The sequence below is a fragment of the Triturus cristatus genome, chromosome 8, assembly GCF_964204655.1.
Source record: "Triturus cristatus chromosome 8, aTriCri1.1, whole genome shotgun sequence".
Classification (NCBI taxonomy): domain Eukaryota; kingdom Metazoa; phylum Chordata; class Amphibia; order Caudata; family Salamandridae; genus Triturus; species Triturus cristatus.
In genome coordinates, this window is record NC_140591.1 from 1073333843 (window position 1) to 1073356625 (window position 22783).

The 22783-nt window shown below is 44.2% G+C and overlaps 1 protein-coding gene across 5 annotated transcripts in view; it reads right to left on the reverse strand.

Moving 5' to 3' along the window:
• The window catches only part of FHL2 (four and a half LIM domains 2), a 338242-nt gene that overhangs the window by 37321 nt on the left and 278138 nt on the right, over window positions 1-22783 (reverse strand). For all 5 annotated transcript variants that reach the window (XM_085622611.1, XM_085622612.1, XM_085622613.1 and 2 more), the window contains 2 exons: window positions 6892-7066; window positions 4878-5047 (listed from right to left, as the gene is read on the reverse strand). In XM_085622611.1, the coding sequence (XP_085478737.1) occupies window positions 4878-5047; window positions 6892-7066 (345 nt within the window). The remainder of the gene's footprint in view (window positions 1-4877; window positions 5048-6891; window positions 7067-22783) is intronic.

Consider the following 22783-nt stretch of genomic DNA (forward strand, 5'->3'; position numbering starts at 1 on the left):
GGAGGCAACAGAGACAGCCCTCAACAGAAGGACAGCAGAGAGGCCACAAACGAAAGAAGACCCTAGGCGATCAGACACACCAGGAAGCCAGAGCCAAACCAACAGGGATCACCACCAAGGACCGGAAGAATCAGCACCACAGAAGCAGAAAACACCAGCAGCCCAAAGGAGACAAACAACCATAGAAAAAAAGGAGAAGCAGGGCATCCATGCCCCATTGACCCAACCCCCAAAATCGGCAAGCAGAAGGGAGCCAGCCCCGAAGGCTACAAGGCAAAGACAACCGCCCAAGGCTGAAAAGGAGACAAACCACAGAGACTTCAAGCCCAAAGGTGAGCCCCCAGGGGCAGTAGCAACCAGGCCCCAAAAACAACCAGCACAAGGCAGACCAGGACAGCAGAAGCACTCACGTGGCACGTGGCACAAAAGCCCGGAAGGGCGCCCACTAAGCCCAGGAACACCCGACAGCTCCACAGACCCAGCAGCAGAACCGACAGAGAGTGACCCCCTGCAGACAAGGGAAGAGCACCCAACACTGCAAAAAAAACCCACAACAACCCCACCAGAGAGCCGAGGGGAAGCAAGGAGAGACTCAACAGGATAAGCCCAAAGTAGGAGACAAAGGGCGACACAGCCAACCACAGGACAAACCCAACACACACAGCAGACCAATCCAGGCAAAAGAGGACAGGACCAGCCGACAGAGCCAAGGCACCAACCCAGAGGACCAACCAAGGGCAGGCCCACACAGAGCAAACCAAGAAGGAGGGAGCAGCGACCAAGAGCATGCCCCCCACAACCCGACAGACACGGCCCAGAGGACACTGCCACTGCAAAAGCCCCAGAGGAGGACCAGGCCAGCACCAACCACCAGACAACAGCCCACACCACCCAAACCAGGGGAAGGAGCAGAGGCACAGGGACAGATTAACAGACCAGGACCGAGGCAACCACCCCGAAAGCAGGGGACATCGTGACACAAACCTGACACCCCACCCAACAAAAGCAAGGACAGAGCCAGAAGGAAGCCAGAACGACGAGCACTAGAACACCAGCCACCCGCAAACCAACCAGAAGGACCAGGCAGAAACACACAGACCCCACCAGGACAGTCGACAGACGGGGGAGAACCAGAGAGCAGAACCCTGAAAAGTACAACCACACCAAGGCCGACACCCACAGCCACAAACCCGGGGGCCGACCACAGGCAAGAAAGATAGGACCGGAGAAGACCAAGCCACCAGTCACTGAAGAGGAACCAAGAACCACAGAACCAGGAAGGGAGGAAACCCCCAACTGAACCACCAGCCGACCAAATGGCACAGGAGGACAAAGGACGACACCAAGGAACCACCCCAAGCGAATCCCCAGACCAACTGCAGAATGGCCACAAGAACAGGAGAGACAAACAAGGCAGCCCAACCCCGTAGATGCCCCCACAGACCCCCGAGAAGCCAGTAGACTGAACAACAGACACACCAGCAAGACATGAGGCCACCATATAGGACCCCCACCAGCCCGGACAGAGCGGCACAGGGCCAACAGCCAAGACCCTGAAACCTCCAACCACTGAGGGCAGAGAGAAAGGCACAGGAACCAGCTATAGCTAGGCCACACAGGGAACACAAAGTGGCAGGAAGTCAGGTAGGAAGCCAAGCAGCCTCACCGCACGCCAATGCCACAGCCCAGCCTGCACCAGGGGAAGGCAGGTGCAGAAGAGAGGCCAGAGAAAAGGACTAGAAAGCCGACCCGTCCCCCAGCCACACCAGGCACAGAACCCCCGACCACCAAGGGGCTGAAAGACCCATACCCAAGCAAGGCACAAACCGACTAGAGAAAGGGAATCCAGACACCCAAAGATGACCCACAAGGCACCAAGGTCCCAACAGCCCGAGCCAGACACCACCCTAAGGCAAGGCCCCGCACAACCAGGAAGCCCCCAACCAGGAAACAAGGGCAGAGAAGGTACTGCCAACCCGACCTGCACAGATCAACGAGTGGCCAAACAAAGAGACAGCGAGGCCAAGGCAGACCAAGGCTAAGCCAAGGCCCCAGCATCAGACCAGGAGACACGTGGCGACACCACAACCCAAGGCGGAACGAGCTCGAAGGGCACACAGGCACACAACCCCCCCGAAGGAGCAGGGACCGGAGGAGGGACTTGGCAGAAACCGGACCCAAGGAGACACAGCAACAGCAGGGCCACCAAAAGACCCAGGAAGACCAGGGACTGGAGACACCATAGGCACAAAACCAACCCCAGAACCACTACGCACTGGCTGGAAAAACCAGCAGGAAGGCACGCAGGATCACCAAAGGACCAAGCCCAAATGGCAAGCCCCAAGCAGAAAGTGACAGGACCAAACCAACACTGCAGGAACCCATAAACTGTGCCAACTGCAACTAGGGGCACCCCAAGCACAGCCCCCGCGATGCTACCAACCCAGGGCCACAGCAAAGCCAGGCCAGAGAAAAGGACACAGCCCGGAGAAGGGGAACAACAGGGCTGCCAAGCAGGAGTGAAACCCGGAAAAAACGTACGTGGCACACACCCCCACGGCAGTCAGACACCAGACCACAATAGCCCCCACGCCAACATCCCCACCAGCCAACTAAAATCAACAGATGAGAAACAAAGGAGCTGCAGATGGGAAGGACGACCCACAACACCCAGCCCCCACCAGTGGCAAATGGCCCTGCTTCAGGGTGGCAGAGGACCCCCAAAACCGGCCAAGGCAACTGGAAAGGAACGAATAGAGGGGAGATGAAACTACAACACGGAACTCACCCCCCACCAGCAGCCAGCCCAAGTGCAACCCAACTCCTGCGCAGGGCAACAGGCAAACACCAACAAATGGCAACCAGGCACACCAGTGGCACCCCCAGTGCTGCCCGGAGCCACCTGCCACCCAAGGACTGCCGCACGAGACCAGGGAGAGGCAGCAGAGGCACAATACACCAGTGAACCCCAGCGCTAAGGTCCATGCATGGCCAGAGAGAGGGCACAAATACCAAGCCCTTCATGCGAGAAGAAAACCCAAGAAGCAGGGAGGCCGGGAACCTCAAGGGCCTGACGCAGCCTGCAAGAAGTACGACAGTCACATAGAAGAGTAAGACAAAGAGGGATGAAAAACCACCCAGCGAGACTCACCCGGAGGGGGGGGGGGGGCTGCAGACTCCACATAACACCAACAACCCCCACCAGCCAGCCCCGGCACAGACCATCAACACAGCGTCGGGCAACAGGACAACCTGAAAACCCCCCTGAAAAAGAGTAAGGAGTGTTGAGACAGGAAACACATTCCAAGCAGCAGGGAAGCAGGGGACTCCAAAGGCCAGAGCCAAAACAGGTGAAAAACCACTATGCGGTACTCACCCTGTGGGGCAGGTATAACCCATAGCACACCGCCTGCTCCCACCAGCCCAGCGCAAGGCAACAGGAAACAGCCATAACGGCCCGCCAGGCACTCCAGGTGCACCACCAAGACCCGCCCTAGTCACCGTTCTGCTGCAGCAGTGTGTCTTCCAGCCTGGCCAGCCACCAGGAAGACTAGCCATCCAACCCGGAACAGACTGGGAGGGCCAGCGCATCAGCCGTTAAGGGTCAGCCAGCAACAATCGTGGCTCCTGGCAAGCCCAGCAGGCCGGGAGACACCGAGCAGCACATAGAGAACAGCCCAGCAGTCCGACGGGATCCAGAGAAGACCACAGCAGAATACTGCAGCAGGTAAGGAATACCGGCAACAAATGTGGCTCCCAGCAAGCCCAGCAGGCTGGGAGGCACCGTACATTACATCGAGGACAGCCCGACAGGATCCAGAGAAGACCTGAGAAGAATACTGCAGCAGGTAAGTAGAACCAGCAACCCTGTCCCATTCTGTCGGTAGACAGAAAAAAGAACAGGCGGAATGTTGGGTAGGTACTGGTTATGTACTCCCAGTGGGAGGGGGTGGGGTTAAGGGTCCCAGCATTCTCCTGTTCTTTTTTCTGTCAGAGAGATAATCATCTCACAAGTAAGGAAAGGGGTGGGGACTGAAGGGACTTGGCGGTAATAACTGTTTGGCCGGCCGTCTCAGGCCAGCCAAACCATCATGTGCAGTGAAAGCTCTCTCCAACCCAGCAACACAGCTGAGGTGGAGAGAGCAGGCACAGACTCAGTCTGTCCGGGAGCGCAAATCGAGGGTGCTCAGGCCAATCCTGAAGCTGCTCTCATGCGTGAAAGCAGGTCAGCATTGGCCGCAGGGCATTCTGGGAGCCTGTGCCTTCACTTCCCGCAGTGAAGAGGAGCAGAAGAGTGCAACGCGGATGGCTGCGGGTAAGTTTCAAAAAATAAAAATAATTCCCGCCCGCAACCCTTATAACTCCTGCCCCGCCCGCCCTGCCGCTCGTCCAGCACACCGGCTGCTACTGGTTTGAAGAATGCAGTGCTTACTAGCCACTTCTCATTTAACTTGGACATCTGGCATCATTTCAGATGCACTAACATCAGCTTAATTTCCAACTGATAAGAGGAGAGTGATCCAGCAGTCAGTCCTTCGGTAACTGTTACATAAACCTTTCAGGGGAAGAGGCACACATGTTCAAATGCTTGCCTGACTAATTAGTAGCCTTATATTGATTCACCTAATGCTCGGTGTGAACTAGAAAACCACCAAAGGACATGACATGTAGCAAATCGGAGCTGCCACCTTAGTACACTAGACTAAGTACACACAGTCACTTTCTGAAGTGGGTATAGTGCTTTAATTTCTATTCAGCTTTTGAAAATGTTTAGAAACATTTAACTTGTAGCACTAAGTTTTGCTTGATTTCCAGACAGACACACTAACTAGCAGACATTCATGCAACTCTACAAGTCTTAGGTTTGCACACAGTACCTTCTTGCATTGTACACACTGCATAGCAAACTGTTTCTCATAACAGGGTACACAGAAGTTCTGATTGTCTTTGGGTATGAAGCTCTTTGTTCCGATTGGCTGCTGGCACCGCAGACAGATGAAGCAGGTCTCATGCCAGCTGCTGCCCTTGTATTCCATTTTCCGAGTCCCTTAGAAAACAAAAAGAACATTAATTTCCACACTGTGTGCTGTGTACGGGGTTTGGTCAATGAAAAACACCTGGTGGCCTTTCAGTATATCATACAGTCTTTTTAGTTACATGATGTTAAATGTTGGCTCTGAGAATTTTCAGGTTACAGATCATGCAGATTTTCAAGGCTCAGATCTGCAGACACCAAAATATGTCTCTGTGAGAGGGCTAGGGGAAAAGCAGAGCTTTAAATGCCTCATTAAAGATGTAAGATTTTGATACAGTTGTATTTCATGGCTTTTTAACATAAAAAATGTATATACAACAAACCAGTGACATTTTTAGTTCTTGCCTGTAGACATCTACAGCTATCTTTTGGCAAAGAGACCTATTGTATCTACTACAAACCTAAAGTGGGATTTGTGCCCACCTCTTGCTCATGCTAAGACGACTTTCTAATTTATCTCAATACCCTGTACCCAATTTGATGGCTTCCCTCCTTATTCTTGTATTTGCATCTCCTAAAGCATTTCAGTCTCACTGTGGTTTTATTTGATTTATGTATCCTTCCACAACTAATGTCAAACCTTGCACTGCTGAGGAACAATTTTCTCTCTCTCACGCTTTGCGTATTTCTGCTCTCCTACTAATTTCTACCCCTGTTCTGTTTATTAAAAAATAAGGCACCCATCTTTAGCTGCTTGATATGCTCCTTGCACTGCCCACTGCATACGGGCAGGCAGCCAACATAAAATGGTCATGGGGAATCATGCAGCTGCGTTGAAAGTGGCTTAAAAGACAATTCGGATCCTATATGCTGCAGTTGCTACCTGTGACATGACTTGTCATGCAAGACTACCCAGTTTTCTGGTTCAGTTACTTACAATTACTTTCATATACCATTTTATAGTAGTAAAAAAGGTATAAATCCCTTCAATTTGAATAATAATATCCAAATTCATCAATGTTTTCATTCTTTTCTCATCATCCAGATTTCTTTGGGTAGGTAAGACAAAATACAACTCTGGCAAATATTCGTGAAGCGTACATATAGTATATAAAATTCAAAAACACAAACTTTATCTCACCTCATCTGTATCCGCCGAGCGACTGAAGAATACCGGTTTAAGAATCTTACTCTGACTCAAGAGCTGTTTCTTACAGTTTCTGTCTTTTAATGGAATTGCAGCCCATGCTCCGGTGAACGCCCATACTGGAAAATGCCCTACAGTAACATGTCTTTCCTCATAATATGAAATCGTATTACGTCATAGCGCAAAAGTGCCCTACCTACCCAACACTCTTCACAATACTGCACAAAATATTTTTTTGCTGCAATGACTACCGGTCAGCTAGGTGTACAATGAAAAAAATACAATATTGAAGTCTTGTCTTAAAAATTGGCCGCATAAATATACCAAAGCACCAATAATATAGTTGTAGAAATGATTACCATGTCACTAAAAAGTGAAATAATAACCAAAATAAAATTGATCATTATATGTAATTCTTGTGCAGCTAATTTAGGAGAGATTGAAGCGGATAACAAGACCAATAGTAAATGTCTTGATCAATTCATAGACACTGCTGACTCCATTGAGGTAGACTGTGACAACCAGAGCAAGCTTCTGAATTGGAACTCAGTTATGTCATTTGCCTTTTTCTGATAAAAGGATCATATTGGGGCACCATAATCTAGAGATGGGTTAATCTCGTGTTCATGTCATGAGTGACTGTTATATGCCTCGAATGTTCACACTTCAAATCGCAGATGTGATACAAGCCCTTTATGAATGAGTCCCCTATTTCATAATAAATGCATGAGTTGAAGTGTTTCAAAAGAATGCCCAGTCCCATCCTTACCTGGCATGATCGTCTTCTTGCACTCAATGCATTTCGACGAGTACTCATTGGAGTAGCATTCAGTGCAGAGCAGATGCTCCTCCTTTGCAGCAAAGGGCTTGTCCACCAGTGAGCGTTTGCACTGGAAACAATGGAAGCAGGTTTCATGCCAGTGTCGGTCTTTATAGGAAAGATCCTGTAGGAGACCAAAGCAAGGTTGTGATTAAGAGTCAGCATCTCCTGGAGTCAAGTCCAACATTATGGACAAACTATTTAGTGCTTTTAGTTCTGCTGATCAGCTAAATATCAAAAAGGAAAATACTTAGCATGCCCTAAAAGGAACAGCTAGAACCAAGCACTAAATGGAATATTTGCTGCATTTTACAGGATTAGCACCATTTATGCAATTGCTACCTGCAATTATAATATAGCCTTATATACTGCCGTAGCAAGCTATACCGGGCATTAAACGCCTGCTCCAGCATTAAAGGCCCGAGCCAAAAGCAGGGGCCTTTAACAGGGAGCTGTACTTTAATAATACACACTATAAGACCTGGAGATATCAAGCACTATATCAAAATACATGGGATTGGAAGAGGGGCAACATAAACAATTATTATACCCTCAGAAGTAGTTCATGTCATGAACTATCAATACCAACCCAAGTGCTTCAAAATTTAACATTTAAAACAGCCCGACATGTGCAAAACATTCCAACAAAAGCATAAACCAGAAAAAATGTGTGGAGAATGAGAAAGCATCTCACGTGCGCAACACCAGAGGAGCTGCTGGCTGGTACTCGCCAGTGTGCTCACGAGTTTCTCATCATCGATGACTTTCTCATGAAAATAATGTGAAAAGGAAATGTGTAAGGAGTTGTATGAAAAATATAATTTTACACCAAGAGAGGTATATTAGGCAGACCAAAAACCAATCCGAAAGAGAAAAATTCTTAGAAAAAAAAAAAAGACCCGTGTGGTCTTACAGATAAGATTAGGTATGACCCACGTCTATATTTTGACCCGTTTTATTCCACTCTGTGAGTCACCCCAAGGTTAAAAACACGGTCATGTTCAATAACCACATTTATGAATGGCCTCATAAATGTGGTTATTGAACATGACCCTACTTTCAGAACTCCACTAACAAGACTATGCATGTTAGCTTACATTTAATTTGCGTTTTTGCCACAATGGCTTTAGCAATTTAGATGACACAATTTTGAATGCTGGTTGACTCAGTTGGCTTAAAACTCGTCCGAATCTAGTTTTGCATTTTGGGACAATCATGTTTGTATTAATAAAATGACTTTACAAGGTTCAAGGTTCAAAAACACTTTATTCGGATAGCATCGTATCCATAAAAGCACAGCAACATAACAGATTTTAAAATGCACAGGAAAAAAGTCTAATAAAATCCATTGGCAATATACATAAAAAGAGCACAATAATAAAATTTGTCAGATTAATACAAAAACTCATGGGTACGTAATACAAAGACTCAAGGATTAGACATCATCTGACGTGCTCGAGCGGCAATTCTCAAGAAAGTGCCTGCGCGGAAAAAAAACTCTTCGTCAGCCAGGGTAAGTAACCTCAGGTAAGCATTTTCCAGACTAATGGGCGTGAATTGTTTTTTAAACGGAGGTAAAAGCCACTTAGTGTACTTTAAATAGTATTTACAAAAGAACAGAAAATGTAAAATAGATTGACCACTCTGGCCATCACATGGGCAGGGTGCGTCGTCAAGGTTAGGGTGATGGCCGAGGGGGAAACATAATACAAATTTAACAGTACCTGCCCTTAGGCGAAATAGAAGACTCCTCTCCCAATGGCTCATAGACAGGGTGATATATTTGGCCTGGGGATGCATGGGGTGTTCGATAGTCATATAGCTAAGGACGAGGGATTTCTTAGATTCCCTTTCGATCCTTTCCGTTCTGTAAAGCGAGTAAAGTGCACTCCTAAGGTCATTTTTATGCATGGTCTCGGCTGTGGTAGGATTCAAGAAGACACTTCCTTTATTAACGCTACATAAACCTCGATACACCCCTGACAGCCATGGAATATCCTTCCCTTTCTCGCACCCAATACAATCGCTTATGATTTCTCTCGTTAGGGATCGGCCGGGTTCTTCCAAACAGATAGCCAGAAAAGGGCCAGGCGGGCCCTGATGAAATCCTCTATAAAAATTTAGATTAAGTTCCTTATGGCAAGTATATTGGGGTGTGGAGATCGGTACGCCTAATAACTTCCTACAGAATCTGTTCTTTTCTTGTTGGATATAAAGACTCTTGGCAAAACCACCCAAAACCTCAGCGCCATACGCGGCTATTGGTGCGCATTGCGATTTAATTTTTTTTGAATGGCTAATATAGCACCTGTACTCTTTGGGCGTGGGAGGCTAAGAATCGAGTTGATGGCCTTTGAGAACTTGCTCCTGGAGTGAACCATGTGCTCAATCCAGGAGCCGATCGCAGCAAAGACCACCCCAAGATAAGGGAAAGTGATAGTACTCATCAGTTTCTGGTTGCCCACAGATATAGAACTAAGTTGGTGTTTCCTAGGACCACAAGACATTATAAAAGATTGTTTTAAATTGGTGCTTAAGTCCAAACTATCCATGTGGTTAACAAAACGCTGCACTAAAATGCGTAAAGAATTCGGAGTGCGGTCCAAGAGGACCGTATCGTCCACATAGAGTAGTACGGGAAGTGTTTTACCATTGATTTTGGGGACATCGTGGGACATTGATTTTAATGTTTTATGCAGTCCGTTAATATAAATAATAAAGAGGAGGTGGGATAGAACACAACCCTGTCTAACCCCCCTGCCTACCTTAATGGCTTCGGTGACCTCACCCCCGCAGCTGATCCTAACCCGAGCCTTAAGATCTTTGTGAAGGTGCGCCAAGAAATGCACCAGGGGCTCGTCCATGACTTTACATTTTTGTGTGCTTGCTAAAAAACACAAGATAGTGTGTATGTAGCCATGCTGAATTTAATAGAGACAAGACTATAATCAATTCAGATGTGAATGCTAAATCATAAATGTGGCACATACAATAGTGCCATTGTCCTGGGACAGCTCATGTTTGATGTTTTTTCTGTCTCTGCACAGGAATATTCTCAGTGTCCAAATACCAGCCTCCTTTCATGTTCTTCCTTTGCCTTGCTACAGCGGCAAACCTGCATTTCAGCAGGTGACATTCTCTTCGGCCATCATATCCTAATGGGAAAAGTGAGTAATATACTATGATTTACCAGCATAGATGGTCTCATTATCTGCCTATTTTTTTTTTTTTAATGAATATGTTAACAAATGCAGTAGTCTTGGAATACATGTACCAGTACGGAAGAGGCAGTACTCCCTAAACCATAGATTGGCCAGAGCAACAGGAAGCATTGATTTGCTTCAGTGGAAATATCCCTTAATTAAAACAACACTCAGCTTGCTTTGGGAAAAGACTCCTTCCTCTTCCACCCCGGGTATGCCACAGGCATGAGGAAATGATGTCTGACAAGCAAAGAATTGACACTTTCATTATTCCATTGCACTTTGAAAATAAATATAACTATTTGGAGACGATAGTGAAACCCAGGCGCTTAACTAGTTTAACTCTTGATTGCTTTGCTAAAGGGGAAACCAAATATTTTGTGTGTTTAAATACCAAGGACATGAGCAGCAACTTTTCTCATAATCATCACAGTATAGACACCTGAAGGTTCCCTCCAAAAAACACTGATTATCTCATCACCAAAAGGTAAAACCCTCAACCGATATTTAGATTAAAGTGTGCTTGTGTGAGGTTATTTATTGGGTATCTCTACCCAATAAGATGTTACAGAGACTCAGCTACAATACAAGTGGCAAATCATTCTTCCTTACCGGAAAGAAAATACCACCAGAATCGATACAAATATATGCCCCGGTACTGCTGTCATAAGCTAAGGCACTTTCAGCCTGTACTTGATGGTAACCCATATATTCCAGAATGGTGCAAATTCCATAAGGAACATTCTCAGATCTGGCTGAAGGCTGCTAATAATATGAGGTTTAATGTGCCATTGTCATGAGTGCTGATTGAATATACCAGAGTACTGCTCAATAAAACAACACATTAATTAATGGTGGTCCAACAGGCAATAGTTGCTTTCAGACAGACACAAAGCATTCACCTCCTCAAAACCTGGTGAGCACAAATAACATCTACCTCCTCTTTTGGTTCTGCTGATATCCTCCTGAAATTGAGGGGTACTCAAAAACCTTCCCATTTACTTTTTGGCTTACTGCCCTCCCATGTGCTATTTTACACAACCCTCCATATTCACCCACACTATGCTTCGGGTAACCACCTTCAGACCTGCACTGTTCAATATCAGACCATCAGACGAGCATGCAGCAGGTAAAAATGATCTTTTCAAGGACACATTCTCTCATGTTCTTGCATTTACCAAACCATGGAACACTGATCCTTTACCTTCACAACTCCAAAATCTTTTACCAGCGGACTTTAATATTCTCTTGTAGGACAGACTATGGGTCCTGAAAGGAGTGTTGCAGTGATCCATTCCACTGACATTTGTCACCAATTGTCACCACTCCAATGTAGATTGACTTTGCATACCCACATGTATTTTCTCTTCTTTTCCATGTTCTACAGTTCACCACCAGCCAAAGATCTTCCTTGACTCAGCACAATTCATGCCACATCTCACAACCCAGGCCATCCTTATAGGTGACCTAAATATCCAAACTTATAAACCAATGAAGATCTACACTCAATAAGGGAATGTGACATGGAAAAAGCATGGTTTCCTTCAGTTGCCCACTTTGCCAGTCATTGCCTCAACCTTATCTTCCAGAAAACAGAGCACACAGTGTTTTTTTAAAGTATTATCTTCTGCTATTCTTGTCAGTTATTCTCTCAGCCATTTGCTCATGCATGGTGATTTCCTTACTACGAGGAGACCTTGTAATAATAACATACCTGCTTTCACATTTTCCAGAAACCGCTAAAACTTAAATCCTATCTCCCTTAGCAACCCTATCCTGACCTTTGCCCCATTGGTAATCATCCTCCTGTTGGTATCCTAAAGCCGCTTGAGATCAGTGAACAACTGCATTGATAAATTAGCTCCATAGATTAATTCAGCAAAATCTGTAAATTTCCATACTCCATGGATTGTTCAGTCGCTCTGGGGCTTAAATAGCAGGGATGTAGATTAGAACACAAATACTGAAAATCTAGACTGGGAGAGGATTTCAGATGTCTACAAGAAGGACTCTAGAAATAGAGAACAACATTTACCCAGAAAAAATAGAAAATATTTCAACCTGAATGTTGAGCAATTGATCATCAATAATTTCTTTTTCAAATTGTCAAATCTTAGATAAATCTTATACTTATCCTGACTGCCTCTTAACTGAACCTACTGAGTTCTAAAATCCTACCTCTTCCAGACAAGAGCTCTAGAAACACTCAAGAAATAGCGAGTGCAATGGATGGGCCGTCTGAATGTTAAATGCACTGAGAAGTGTAGTGGGCAGCCAATTAATGATAAGCAGAGACAGCTATCATTCATTTACTGCTGCAAGTGTGTCATCCAAGAGTGAGATCAGCACAAACAGTCAGTGATGCGTGGTGCAATAGTGGCTGCCAAATGCACAGCAGTACATCAATTTCATAGAAGTCTGGTTCAAGTTTGTTGAGCATATCTTCAGCCTCAATGGCCTACAGACGCGTGAACATTGAAGGTCAAGCCACTGTAAGCCTTTGAGGCTGAAGATATGTTCAGCAAACATGATCCATACTTCTATGAACTTGATGTACTGCTGTGCACATGCCAGCCACTATCGCACTACACATTGCTTGTGCTGACCTCACTCTTGGATGACACACTCGCAGCAGTAAATGAATGGTAGCGATCTCTGCTCATCCTTCTTGATCGGCCCACTGCATTTGACACAATGGACTTTTACCTGCTTCTGAGTCTGCTGAAGCTCGCGAACAATGTAACAGGTGACGTACTCACAAAGTTCCAGTCTTTCTTGTCAGAATAGACACAGTGCCTCAAGTTAGGAACTTTTCAGAGTGCCTTAGGGGTCACATCATTTCCCGTTATTATTGATTGTCTTTATTAAACACTCTCCCTGATCTTAAGGGGCAAACTATTCTCATTCCATTCATACACTAATGACATGCAGATGTATCTGCTTGCCCCTGGTCCCCACATGCATACAGTAATGACATGCAGATGTATCTGCTTGTCACTGGTCCCCACATGCATACACTAATGACATGCAGATGTATCTGCTTGCCACTGGTCCCCACATGCATACACTAATGACATGCAGATTTATCTGCTTGCCACTGGTCCCCACATGCATACACTAATGACATGCAGATGTATCTGCTTGCCACTGGTCCCCACATGCATACAGTAATGACATGCAGATGTATCTGCTTGCCACTGGTCCCCACATGCATACAGTAATGACATGCAGATGTATCTGCTTGCTACTGGTCCCCACATGCATACACTAATGACATGCAGATGTATCTGCTTGCCACTGGTCCCCACATGCATACAGTAATGACATGCAGATGTATCTGCTTGCCACTGGTCCCCACATGCATACACTAATGACATGCAGATGTATCTGCTTGTCACTGAGCCCCAGGGTGATGGTCTGTTCTGGAGACAGGGTCAGAAACAGGTGGCTGCCTGAATGAACTTCAAGAGCCTTAAGCAGAATGAATGCAAATTGAAATATTGTTACTAGGTTCTAGTTTTCCAACGCGGTCTTTCAACACTATTCCTGAATAACCTACAATATGTTGTGTGCCCCCCATGTGGGGTGATTTAGGATATTGAACTTAGTTTGTGCATTCACATTGGAGCAAGCATGTGGTCAGCATCTTCATGGTTGAGTCAGCTGAAACAATATGTTCCATTCATTCATTAGAATTAGCATAAAATAATCGCGGAATGCTGTTCAATGCTAAACTAGCTTGCACTAACGCACTGTTTAGGGTGGTTTACCAAATATCAGATTGAACAACTTAAGTCTGTGCAGAATGCAGCAGCACATCAGGTCTTAAACCATAGAACGTTCAATAGTGTTTCCACCAGCCACCGGACACTAAGGGGCAGATTTACAAGCCCCTTGCGCCACTTTTGCGTCACTTTAAACATGGGAAAAGTGAAGCAAAAGTGGTGCAAGGGGCTTGTAAATCTGCCCCTAAGTTGGCAAATAATTCATCTTTGAAATACTCTGCTGATCTACAGTTTCATGTAGGCACTGATTCAATATATCTCTGGGGGGGAAGGCAAACTGACCCAATATACTTCAGTCCACTCTTCAGTCCAGAGCTCAATTTCCTGATGGTTCCTTGTTCTTCAAACAAGTGGAACTGTGGCAGTACTCGCACGACGACAGTAGAACTCTTTGTCAAATCACTAGATGATAAAGCAACCCAACTACACATAGTTGTAAGCAACGGGTAAAACCCTTTTCTTCCAACCCTAGCCCTAGCCCGAAGCTGCTGAGCTGTTTTGATTCTGCCACTTTTTCTGCACAATGTTGTTATTATTGCAGAATCTGTTTTCACTCCTACCCACTTGAGTCACTTCTGTAGACAATTAGATTTGAAGTGTGTGCCTGTCATGATATTCAATTTGCTCTTTTCGCACATCTGCTGATCTTGTGCATTACTATAAGTACTTGAATGTGCACACTTTCAGAAGCACGAGAGGATAAGCAATTCATATGAATTAAGTCAAGGAAGACTACATGTCCCATGGGAGGTTTGGAAATGGTGGCAGCCATCTTGAACGTTTAGAGTAGAAGGTTCTCATGGTCCAAAACATTTTTGTTAGGTAATCATCATCCATAGTTACAACAGCTTGGATGTCACGGTCAGTATTTTGAAGCTTTGCACTCTTATTATGTTTGGAAATGAACCAAAGACTGTACTGGATACAGAGAAGTATTCTAGGCTAATGTTAGTGATCAAGGACCTACGGCCGAATTTAGGGTTTGACAGATGGCTCGCCATTTGTCATGCTGGAGGAGGACATTCCATATGACACACAGACTGCTGCCCTACAAATTTAGAGATCACCGCCAGCTAGCAGTGATTTCTGTACCTTTAGAGAAACCGACATGATGGTGGCTCCTCTGAAGGTACCAAAAAGTTAGTCAAAGGCTCCCATTGGTTTTGACAGCCATCCACCAAACGTTTTGTTTGCAAAAACCAACACCTAAAAAGAGAGTTTGTTTTTGAAAAACAAATAACTAATGACTGCCATGCCCATGGAATGTTCTTTCCTTGGTATGAGGGCCAATATTTTAATTTTTCTGTTTGTCGCTGCAAGGTTTTTCCAGAACATCACACCATCAGCCCTAAATAGGATGGGTGATGCAATGCCCTTATTCCAACAGCCAGCAGGCCATAAGAGCAAGCTCTCTGTCCAGATAGCCAATAGGGGCTCCACCAAAAGAAAACTGACAGTCCTCCTGACTTTAAATAGAGCGAATGCATCAAGAGTTTGGCAGAAAGGGTACAGTACCCTGTTTGTCAAACGCTTTAATGGGTCATTTTACTTGTTATTTGAACACTATTTTCTTGGGGACTATGAACACTTGTATTTGCACAAGTTTGCGTCCATCAGTGGAATGAAAAGGATCCACACCTAGCACAAACCTTGGTACCCTTTCTTTTAAGATACATTTGGTATGAAGGTATCAACTTAAGTGGGGAAGTGATTGCTTGCTATTTGGTGAACTCTATAATACTAATGTGCAATTATTATGTTGCAGTTTATAGACTTTTCACATTAAAAGTTTTTAGAACCGCCTGAAGTATTTATACAACATTGACCATAGTTGTCTATAGTAAGGAAAGCATAATAGCTCAGAATAGTCTTTTCATATGTTACATAAATTCTAATTATGTTTCAGCTGGAGAAAGTTAGAGGGTTTCACTTGGCCGCAAAAAGTTGGAAATACAGAGATTGTTAAAAAGTATATCACATGAAATGTTAGGAGTTATGTGCTGGAGTCAAAATGATAAAATCATCAAAAGCTTCCTCTTGTCTTTAGATTTCAGCACTCCTGCGGCGCAGACTGTGCCCACCTGTGTGACCAGGCAGAAAGGCAATATCCAGAGTTTCTGTTTATCTCTCTTATCCCATTTCCTGTTCTTCGAGTCTAATTGTAATAAACATATTTTCAGTGTATGGTTGGCAGTTGATTGGGGGAAGTGTGGAAGTACACATAACTCCTGTTGCATTCAGATTGCAGGATTAGTGCATTGTGACAGTGTGAAAGTAAAAATAAAATAAATAAAAAATGACCTTAGCCTTCTGCAACGCCAAGGTAAGACAGTAGACTATGGAGGAGGAAAAGTAATTTCTCCTCTGATTACACAGCCAATCTCATTGATCACAGGGTTGTAATAATACACTTCTCTGAATAGAGAAATACTTTTTCTAAACTTATAATAATGACGTAGACAAGTTCAACAAAGAGCTCTTTAACGTTTACAAATAACTGATATCCTTTCCCTGTTTTCTTCACTCACCGACTCTGAATCAGATACTTACAAAGACCTCATGACTCACTTTCATGACAAGATACTCATTGTTAGAAGATAGTTGCCTCTTCCAATCTATGCTTCTCCATGTGCTGCAACTTCTGTCTGCAAATAAATTCACTGTATGCTCTTTGTTTGAATGTTAGCAATATGGATCATCATTAAGCCACTAATGCCTACAGCACCATCTCATGGAATCTGCAATGAATCATCATTGCAGATTCCATGATGTAATCCTCAGTCCACTCATCACAAGATGTGTTAAAGTCCTTTTTCAGGAAGACCCACAGTCACTAAAACACTTTATGATTACTCTGCCTTAAAAGATGCCCAATGCTGACCGTGGGTCACCGTCCAAATGCTGTCTCATCTCTGGTTTTCTGAGTCTACCTGAAATATGAGAGTTCGTTGTCAACGTGCAACTTTTAGCTCACCTCAAACTCCTGAGTGAATTGCAATTTCAGTTTAAAATATGCCAGGGAAATAAGAACACTATTCTGAAAATCCATGAACATCAACTCATCTCCCTGGATCAGGGCTATCTTTCTGCTCTGGTCCTCCCCTATCGCTCAGTGGAATTCAACATGGTTGGACACACAATCTTCCTGGATGGGATTGTAACCAGCTGTTGCATTAAGGATATGACCTTTAAATGGTTTTGCTCGTTGTAAAGGAATAATTGTCATCAGGTAAAATTGGCATCTTTTCTGTGTTGCCAAATAAACCTCACTTGCAGAGTCCAATAAACTTCAGCTCTCTCGCCTGCCCTTTTCAACATTGACATGATACTGCTTGCAACCGTTTTTGAAAGCTACAACTTACAAATGTACATGCGTGCGATAACATCCACATTCAAATCAAATTTTCCGGTGGTCCTGCGAACATGCCTAAAAGGCAAAGAATTCTTGGAGACCGTTCAAATATTTAGAGCCTGAACTATCTATATCTCAAATCATTAGAGATAGAAATTATGTTCATCTCTAATAATCCTCCAACAATGGGCCCTCACCACCTTTCTCAAAATATCTGCAACAGGGGGAATATTCCTGATGCTAATATGTCATTGATCCTTCAAGCGAATAATATCTAGAAAAACTTTCTACTGCTTATGTGTTATTGGACCATTTCCACCACCGTTTTTCCTACCCCAAAGGATTGTATTTGTCTATGCATTCATGAGCTCCAGAACAGACTACTTCAACAGAATATAAGTAGCTGTCCCTAATGAAGCAATTGCCTGACTCCAGAGAGACCAGAACTACGCCACTCTCCTAAAATGAAGCAATTGCCTGACTTCAGATGGACCAGAACTACGCCACGCTCCTCATTCGCACACTGTCCGTATCAGTGCTCAGCAGCGGTTTCATTGGCTCCCCTTAAAACAAAGGATTGAGTTAATCATAGCTCTACCTGACCTAGCCACTAACTACCTAACCAATGTTTCACTGATTTATTGTTCGACCAGCTGCCTAAGGTCAGGCACCGTAAACGTCTACATCTTTCACGCTGAAAAATCCAAACTCTTTGATGACAAAAAATTTTATGCTCAAGTCTTCTCCTTGTGGAACATGGTTCTGTCTGTCCTCCAAACAAAAAACAACTTTCTCAGATCCCTAAACGGCTCTCTTCTTCACACCAGAACTACTGACCTTTCTTAGTTGGGGGACATCTAATTTACCTATCTCCAGACTTCTGCTTTCTCTGCTTTCATTTCTTCGAAGCAACTTTCAGCTGCCTCAGGGCTCATTCAAATGAATAAGGGAGGGCGAGGGATAGCCGTCAGTTTGTAGAGGCCTCCATCACATTATACCGGTGCCAGGCATAATGTATGCAGGGTAGGCATTCCCATATTAAAAGCCACGTAGAACTGACGCTGTGAAATTTACAACTTTTCACTGAATCACTCTATGACTTGACTGTGTCAAAATCCCTATGCCTTCTCAAACCAGGCATAAAGACTGACACATGGCTTTTAACATAGGACTCGCCTCTGTGCTCTAACTCATTGATAGAATTGTGTCAGTCTTATGACCAACCCCAGCAATGCATCACTTTAGCACCAAAAGATGAGTCAGAATTTCTGATGGATCCGTGAATTCTTGTGCCATGGAGCACTGTATTGTAAATACAGCGCATCCATGGTGTCGTTAGAGCATGTGCGGCAGGAGCAAGAAATATAACGCATCGATGCGTCCGTTCATGTAAATATGCTCCAAAGAGCTCAGGCCCATTGTGAAGACAGAGTAATAAAGAAAACATTTAAGTTATTAGCAACCCAACCAAATTACATTATGTTGTTCTGGTAAACCCCAGGCCCTCCCCTGGAAACCACACCATTTTAGGACATACTTTGATATCTGGTGCCCCTTTGTGATGGTGCGCTAAGGTACCTGCCTATAAAAGCCATAATGAAGCCCAAGTCCTAGGCATCAGTACCAAATGACTACCTAAAATAGGATTATACTTAGCCGGCATAGCCAAATGACTAAAGCACAGAGCTGTAGTGTCTCTGGGTCCTCTCCTACAAAGTTCTTAAGAGCTGGCTAGGTTGTAGAACAATATGTTAATCAGTGGGGGCTGGTGACATTCAAAAGTGATGAGGCATAATAGTTGGGTATGACTTTTATGCAGCGAACGAAGCGAGCAAGTATTATGGTCAAACGTGGGGTCCAGGGTGGGTTCTCCATATAAAAAATAAAAGAAAAAATATTGCAAAATGGTGCATTTTAAAGCAAATGAACTTAGTGAGAAAGCAAGGTTTATAAAGCAGTGGGAATGTATAGTCTTGAAATATTAAACACATTAAAAACTGCCCCATATCTTACTGCACTAATATGTCGAACAGTCACTGTAATGTGCATATTGTACAGCGCAACAACTTCAGCCCTTTAAAGTTTGTGCTTGCCCAGTGTCTTGCACTGCACATGGCATCAACTTTGGAGGAAAATGCTCTAACTAGGTTTCTGGAAGCACCCACAGCTGCTGGCTGCAAACAGTCATATTGAAATATGTGCAGAAAGGTGTTTAAGTGGGATAAAAAGTGGGATGAAAGAAGTGGGCCACTTGACCGGTATTTTGGTTTCTCTGTGAGATGTTATTGCATCCAGATATATCACACAACAAATGGCATGTACCTACAACCTGTCAGAACGATTGACTTTGTCAGTGGTTGTGAGCTGTTTAACTCGTTGAGTGCTCATGATAAGCTCAGCTCGTCATGAGTCACAGTGGAGCTGTGCTCATGATGAGCTGAGCTCGTCGTAACAGCCGCGAGCCGCCCACGCGCAATTAATTCCCCGCCTGTGCGGTAGAATTAATCGGTGGGCGGGGTCGTGACGAGCTCAGCTCGTCATGAGCACAGCTCCACTGTGAGTCATGACGAGCTGAGCTCGTCACGAGCACAGCGGCGCCACGGCCCCCCCCCACCCCCCGCAGGGAAGGGGTTAAGATAAATTAGTAACAACAATGATTTGCTATAAATACTTAATATTGGAAATGTTTCAATTGTGAAATTCTGTGAATTCAATATTATTGAGGTCTGTGGAAGGAGTATTGGTTATGTGCGCTTTATGTTAGATATGTATGCCCTTTTTCTCTGCACATCTCATCCATCTGCACAGCTTCAACTGCCTCTCTTTCCTCTTCAGCACCCTCTTTTCACTCTTCCCCAAATGCACTTCCTCACATCGCCCTCAATTCATCACCTGCAAACATACACTGCACTCACTCACATTTAAGCACTTTATTTCCTTCTGCTTTTGCCTTGTAAATATTTTGACATCTGTGTACCCTCTTCACACACATTTACACAGAAATTCAATTGCAACTGGAATACATGACCATTTTCTGTACTCTGCAGAGAGACCCAACCACTGACAGGCACTTTGGTTTGCCTTGAGCCTCACCGCCAGGGCTCTCAATCAAAGCTCCTCATAAACACCTGTCACAACTCAAAATATGCACTATGCAAAAGTAATAAGATGCACAAAATGAAAAAAAATACAGAAACACAGCATAATGAATAGCTAACACTCTTGGGGAATGCAAAGTTAAGTAAAACATGTGAAATAGGAGAGGAACTAAATCACTGACATGCATTACTTTAACGTTTTTATGATACATAGTTTGTAAATCAATCCAGGTTTTTGGCATTATTGTTAAGGGCATGAAGAAGGGGCCACTTTTACTGGGGGAACAACCTTTACAACGCAACTTTTACAACGCACTACACTTACAACGCATTTTTTACAACGCACAATCCATTACAACGCATGACATTACAACGCATGACACTACAACGCATTTTTAAAAACTACCTTTACAACGCATTCCATTACAACGCATACTACCTTTACAACGCATACCATTACAACGCATAATATAGTAATTTTTACCCCTATACTATCCAACACTTACCCTACTGTTGCACCCCCTGGAGTTAGAATAGTAATTTTTACCCCTATACTATCCAACACTTTCCCTACTGTTGCACCCCCTGGAGTTAGAATAGTAATTTTTACCCCTATACTATCCAACACTTACCCTACTGTTGCACCCCCTGGAGTTAGAATAGTAATTTTTACCCCTATACTATCCAACACTTACCCTACTGTTGCACCCCCTGGAGTTAGAATAGTAATTTTTACCCCTATACTATCCAACACTTACCCTACTGTTGCACCCCCTGGAGTTAGAATAGTAATTTTTACCCCTATACTATCCAACACTTACCCTACTGTTACACCCCTTGGAGTTAGAATAGTAATTTTTACCCCTATACTATCCAACATTTACCCTACTGTTGCACCCACTGGAGTTAGAATAGTAATTTGTAACCCTATACTATCCAACACTTACCCTACTGTTGCACCCCCTGGAGTTAGAATAGTAATTTTTACCCCTATACTATCTAATACTTACCTTAAATGCAATTTAATATTATGCGTTGTAATGGTATGCGTTGTAAAGGTAGTATGTGTTGTAATGGAAATGCGTTGTAAAGGTAGTTTTTAAAAATGCGTTGTAGTGTCCTGCGTTGTAATGTTATGCGTGGTAATGGATTGTGCGTTGTAAAAAATGCGTTGTAAGTGCATGCGTTGTAAAAGTGTGCGTTGTAACGACATACATCCCTTTTACTGCTATACAGCAGATATCTGTCTTTACTAAAAGCAGATATTTCTCCCTTTGTGCTTGACTCAGATAGTTGGATCAACTTTGCAAGGGAACAGAATCCCGGCTCGTCTTTTGGATCGATTTTGTGGGTGAACAAATATGACAGCTCCACTTCTAAAGGGGCCGGCAACCTACATCCAGGGCCTGGGGTGTCACAGTGGGGAGGTTTCTTGACCAGGATCCTAAGCACAATTTACATAACACAAGATTAGCATTATAACACTTACCATTACCGAGGACAAGGCACCATATCATACGTGCTTTCATCCAGTCCGACTGTGTGACAAATGGGAAAGGGTGGGATCTATGCCTGTGAATGACGGACGTCTGGCTTCACTGCAGGGCTGCAGACTCCGGCGTATGAAACCATCATTAGTCTACAGTGGATACCACCATAGACTACAATGGCAATTCAGGGCTTTAGAAAGGTAAGCCCTGCATTGTGTGGCACAGTGCTGACATTTGATTTACTGCCTGGCTTCCCTCTCCTGCTCCAGAGCGAGGTGGGGCAGGCAGCGCAGGACAGACAGCCCAGACTTAAATACATCGATTTTTTTAGAGATAAGATCGTGTCTCTAAATAAATGGATGTATTTAATATTTTGTCAGGTAAATGTGTGGGAATTTCAGAGGTGTGTAGCCCCAGAGGCCTAAACGAGAACACGCCCTTGGTGCAAGTTTTTTGTGGAAAGGTTTGTGAAGTTTTTCACTTAAGGGCACCTACCTGAAAATTGCAATTTATATCCCAATATATATTTATCTCACAGTACAAATGGTTCAGCAGAAGATATACATCACAGAAAATTGAGTTCCTCTCCTCCACATTGTTTTCAAAGTCCAATTGATCTTTCCTTGGCAGTGGTGCATTCACAGTTATATCTCTTTTATTCTCTTCGACAATGCCATTGTGCACAGATTAGGAAAACACAAATTGTGGGGAAAAATTTCTGCATCCATAGTCTTGAGTGGAAATATGATGCAATAAGCTATAAGTGTGAAAGACGTCTTTAGCCCAGACCCATTGAACATTTGAGCTTTCACGCTAGTAACACATAGTGGCATAAATTGGTGCAAACAGCTTTGATAATTAACCTTCATTTGCAAAAGCTATTCTGCTCTGAAAGTTGGACCCTTGAGCAGTG